Below are 5,691 nucleotides of genomic sequence, written 5' to 3'. Positions count from 1 at the left end.
TCTTGTATAGTATATCTCTTGTATAGTATATCTCTTGTATAGTATATATCTTGTATAGTATATCTCTTGTATATCTCTTGTATAGTATATCTCTTGTATAGTATATCTCTTGCATAGTATATCTCTTGTATAGTATATCTCTTGTATAGTATATCTCTTGTATAGTATATCTCTTGTATAGTATATATCTAGTATATATCTTGTATAGTATATCTCTTGTATAGTATATCTCTTGTATAGTATATCTCTTGTATAGTATATCTCTTGTATAGTATATCTCTTGTATAGTATATCTCTTGTATAGTATATATCTTGTATAGTATATATCTAGTATATATCTTGTATAGTATATATCTAGTATATATCTTGTATAGTATATCTCTAGTATATATCTTGTATAGTATATCTCTAGTATATATCTTGTATAGTATATCTCTAGTATATATCTTGTATAGTATATCTCTAGTATATATCTTGTATAGTATATCTCTAGTATATATCTTGTATAGTATATCTCTAGTATATATCTTGTATAGTATATCTCTAGTATATATCTTGTATAGTATATCTCTAGAATATATCTTGTATAGTATATCTCTAGTATATATCTTGTATAGTGTATCTCTAGTATATATCTTGTAAAGTATATATCTTGTAAAGTATATATCTTGTATAGTATATATCTTGTAAAGTATATCTCTTGTATAGTATATATCTTGTACAGTGTTACCACTTGGTGTGCTGCCATTGTTTTTGATTACCACTCGTGAAATCAATCCATTAATCAATGATTTTTCCTTTGGTACCCAACATTCTATAACCAAAACACTCGGCTGTGCACTCTAGTTTACTTCATTCTTAAAAGTAAACCAAACCTGTGATCCATCTAGCCCAGCAGCCCTTAAGTAACAACTCTCACCCTCCATTAACTGCCTCCTTGGGTTCATTCACTTTCACTCTTCTCTCTTACCCACTGACACCATTCTTCTTGTGCTCCATCTGTTTGTAACTGTAAGTATCACTCTCATTTTCTCTCTCATTCTCTCTGTGTCTGTCTCCTCCTTCGTGTCTGTACAGTTCCAGAGGTGGTACCTCCCTATATATATATATATATATATATATATATATATATATATATATATATATATATATATATATATATATATATATATACACACATACACAAAACAACCACTGTGAAAGAATAGAGAAATTCCAAGCGCATTCGTGACTACTCACATTATCAAGGAACATTGTTCCTTGATAATGTGATATATATATATATATATATATATATATATATATATATATATATATATATATATATATATATATATTAATATATTATAGGATGAGGTCCACCTTTAATGCAAATTGTGGGACTCTGTCACACAGCCAGACTCCCGATAAGTATGGGCGCCTAGTCGAAGCAAAAGGGTCACTCCCTAATACCCCGGAGCACCAGACTTGTACAAAGGTTTTTCATCAAATCCTGCCATATGCAGCGAACGAAAGATATTTGAAATGCTTAACAATTCGCAGACTAATTTTATTTACAAACATTATCTCTATCAATAGCAGGATTCGAACCTGCGAACTCGGCATCCGCGAATCCTGCTGTGGACTGAGAGATGATGATTGTAAATAACTTTGCCTGTCTGTGAATTGTTAAACATATATACGAGACAGACAAAAATAATAAAAATATAAACAGTAATACTTAAACAATACATTGAGATACAATTAAAAAAAAAAGGATTTGAAATTTGCCAGGAAATTGTTGGTCTCATTGGGTAGCATCAACGGTAATGCCGAGGAACCGCGCCTCATACACTTGAGTGTGAATTTAGAAAGATCATTACAATAAAGCAAGTTCCAATCTGCTGTATTAGAGAGAGAGAGAGAGAGAGAATAATCCACTTCAATCTGCACTTCATTTAAAACTTTTTAATAATGCCCTGGGGAACGCATGCCTGATCTATGTCATTAACTCATGCGCCTCCCATTACATTATCACACCCATGGGAGAGTGTTAAACACACGGGAGGTCATGCAGCATCTACGCAGTGGAAGGCAATCAGGTTTAATCTAAGGGACCGATAGATTTATTCCATCAAGACATCTTCAGAGACATCAAAGCGTCTCCCTTGAGCAGAACTTTCTCGACAGATTAATATTATCGTCAGAGAACATCACGCCTCATATACTGCGCTGCAAATCTCCGATTAAAACCAAATGATAATTGCTTTGTAAATTAGCAGTAGGATCGGAAAACGGTGAATCATTCTTGCATAATATACCTTCAACCCAATACGGAATAAAACAGTATAGCACAGATGTTAAATCTGTGTTAACTATCACAATATGTGGTTCTCTCCCATAAACCCCATACAATATATAACCACAGCAATAAACACATTTAAACCCATCCCATTGCAATATAAACCATCACACTATAAACCGTAAAAGTATAAAGCCTTCCAATGTAAACCATTGTGCTAAAATTAACACGATATAAACCATTGCTATATGCAACATAGCTGTGTTATCCACTGCTTTGTATACCAATATACCAACTGTGTGTGCAATAATAAGGAATTGAAATGTTAATTTGGAAGCTGTTGGGTTAGTACTAGTTAAACCACAGAGAACTAGCTCAATACCACACGTTAGAACTAGCTCAATACCACACGTTAGAACTAGCTCAATACCACACGTTAGAACTAGCTCAATACCACACGTTAGAACTAGCTCAATACCACACGTTAGAACTAGCTCAATACCACACGTTAGAACTAGCTCAATACCACACGTTAGAACTAGCTCAATACCACACGTTAGAACTAGCTCAATACCACACATTAGAACTAGCTCAATACCACACGTTAGAACTAGCTCAATACCACACGTTAGAACTAGCTCAATACCACACGTTAGAACTAGCTCAATACCACACGTTAGAACTAGCTCAGTACCACACGTTAGAACTAGCTCAATACCACAAATTAGAACTAGTTCAATACCACACGTTAGAACTAGCTCAATACCACACATTAGAACTAGCTCAATACCACACGTTAGAACTAGCTCAATACCACACGTTAGAACTATCTTAACATCATACATTAGAACTAGCTCAACACATTACACATTAGAACTAGCTCAACACATTACACATTAGAACTAGCTCACCACATTACACATTAGAACTAGCTCACAACATTACACATTAGAACTAGCTCAACACATTACACAGAACTAGCTCAACACACTACACATTAGAACTAGCTCAACACACTACACATTAGAACTAGCTCAACACATTACACAGAACTAGCTCAACATACTACACATTAGAACTAGCTCAATACCACACGTTAGAACTAGCTCAATACCACACGTTAGAACTAGCTCAATACCACACGTTAGAACTAGCTCAATACCACACGTTAGAACTAGCTCAATACCACACGTTAGAACTAGCTCAATACCACACATTAGAACTAGCTCAATACCACACGTTAGAACTAGCTCAATACCACACATTAGAACTAGCTCAATAGCACACATTAGAACTAGCTCAATAGCACACGTTAGAACTAGCTCAATACCACACGTTAGAACTAGCTCAATACCACACGTTAGAACTAGCTCAACACATTACACATTAGAACTAGCTCACCACATTACACAGAACTAGCTCAACACACTACACAGAACTAGCTCAACACACTACACAGAACTAGCTCACACTTCACATTAGAACTAGCTCAACACACTACACATTAGAACTAGCTCAACACATTACACAGAACTAGCTCAACACACTACACATTAGAACTATCTCAACACACTACACATTAGAACTAGCTCACCACACTACACATTAGAACTAGCTCACCACACCACACATTAGAACTAGCTCAACACACCACACAGAACTAGCTCAACACACCACACATTAGAACTATCTCAACACACTACACATTAGAACTAGCTCACCACACCACACATTAGAACTAGCTCACCACACCACACATTAGAACTAGCTCACCACACCACACATTAGAACTAGCTCAACATACCACACATTAGAACTAGCTCACCACACCACACATTAGAACTAGCTCAACACACCACACATTAGAACTAGCTCAACACACCACACATTAGAACTAGCTCAACACAATACACATTAGAACTAGCTCAACACACCACAAAACACTTCGATAAAAATTCAAAATAATACCAGCTGAACGTGTATCGACATTTCCTGTAATGTGCGTAATTACGGAGTATCGAGCCTTCACTGGCCAATACGTTGAATAACCCACACGGGTTTAGCGCTTTCCTCTTGATATAAATTATAATATATCGATCATCAGTTAAATTACGTAAGAAGGAAATATTAAATATCGAACAGATATAATTATTTATTTCGTACTCGATAGACCCTCTTCAGCAGACAGAAGGAATGTTAATTTAATGGCTCACCAGTAGTGGCTAGACTGACGGCGCAGCACAGGGCCCACGCCACCCGCATATCCAACCACATCGCGGAGATAGTTAAATGCGGGTAGAGGAGACCGTAGATTTTCCAGCGTGTGTCCTCTCACTGGTGAACATCCACTGGCGACCTCCAAGTGGGGTGGAAGAGTATCCTCAGTGTGTCACAGTTAAGCTAGATTATCACCACTGTAACTTCATTGGCACCTTTTGTTTCTAGTTCTTAGCACGCAGCGAACTTATGTTTGACTAACTTATCCAAGTTTACACAGAATGAGTTGAATTTTTCCTCCCTCGACTTGCACTTAGCGCCGAGGCGACGGTCACCAGACTGTTAAGCTGACAGGAGCGACGCCTACCTCACAACACTGAGACATTGTGGGAGTATATGAGAGAAAGAGAGAGAGAGAGATCGAGAGAGTGGGAGCGTAGCACAACACAACCTTCCTAGGTGGAGTGTGGCAGCCAACTGTGGAGGTGGGAGTTGTGATGGAGGGAGGGAGGGACCTCTGCTTCTCGCTGGTTATTGGCCCACTACGACTCTCGGATCCGGACTCGTCCACCGGATCCGGACTCGTCCACCGACTCCCAACCCCGGACTCGTTAAGCAGAAACTCGTTAAGTTATGATTCACGGGATGAGAAGATTTGTAGCCTCTAAACTTCGACTTCTGTTTCTAAATTCGGGTTAATATTCGTAAATGCAGTGTTCTCACTCTCCTGCGATAGATATACCACGAGAATCCATTTACATTAGTCCCTCCATTGAGTATATATTCTCCAGATATTCTTTCAAAAAATCGACCTTTACAAGAATGTCTCTGTTGAAATATATTCTCAAAATACTCTTTCAAAAAATCGACCTTTACAAGAATGTCTCTGTTGAAATATATTCTCAAAATACTCTTTCCAGAACTCTGACATTTGTCATAACAATATCATGCAGGTTGGCTAAATCTTTTACTTTACGCACTCGAGCTGAACTCTTAGGCAGTATTACTGGATGTATATATACATTCTTACCTGACAAGGCAGTAAACAAGGTGTTGTTCATCCTGAGAAAAGTTGTATTACCTCGCCACCTACACACACACACACACACACACACACACACACACACACACACACACACGCACGCTATGAATCGACCCCTGCAACCTCAAATAGATGAGTACGCACACTCTCT

At 37.5% G+C, this 5,691-nt stretch overlaps 1 protein-coding gene across 1 annotated transcript in view; it reads right to left on the bottom strand.

The window, feature by feature from the left end:
* LOC128702245 (limbic system-associated membrane protein-like) overlaps positions 1-5,073 on the bottom strand; it is a 562,372-nt gene extending 557,299 nt beyond the window's left edge. The window contains exon 1 of the mRNA XM_070102873.1: positions 4,495-5,073. Within this exon, the coding sequence (XP_069958974.1) occupies positions 4,495-4,555 (61 nt within the window). The 5' untranslated portion in view covers positions 4,556-5,073. The remainder of the gene's footprint in view (positions 1-4,494) is intronic.
* Between the last annotated feature and the right edge of the window lie 618 nt (positions 5,074-5,691).

The sequence above is a fragment of the Cherax quadricarinatus genome, chromosome 83, assembly GCF_038502225.1.
Source record: "Cherax quadricarinatus isolate ZL_2023a chromosome 83, ASM3850222v1, whole genome shotgun sequence".
Taxonomy (NCBI): Eukaryota; Metazoa; Arthropoda; class Malacostraca; order Decapoda; family Parastacidae; genus Cherax; species Cherax quadricarinatus.
This window is presented reverse-complemented; position numbering and strand designations above follow the sequence as displayed.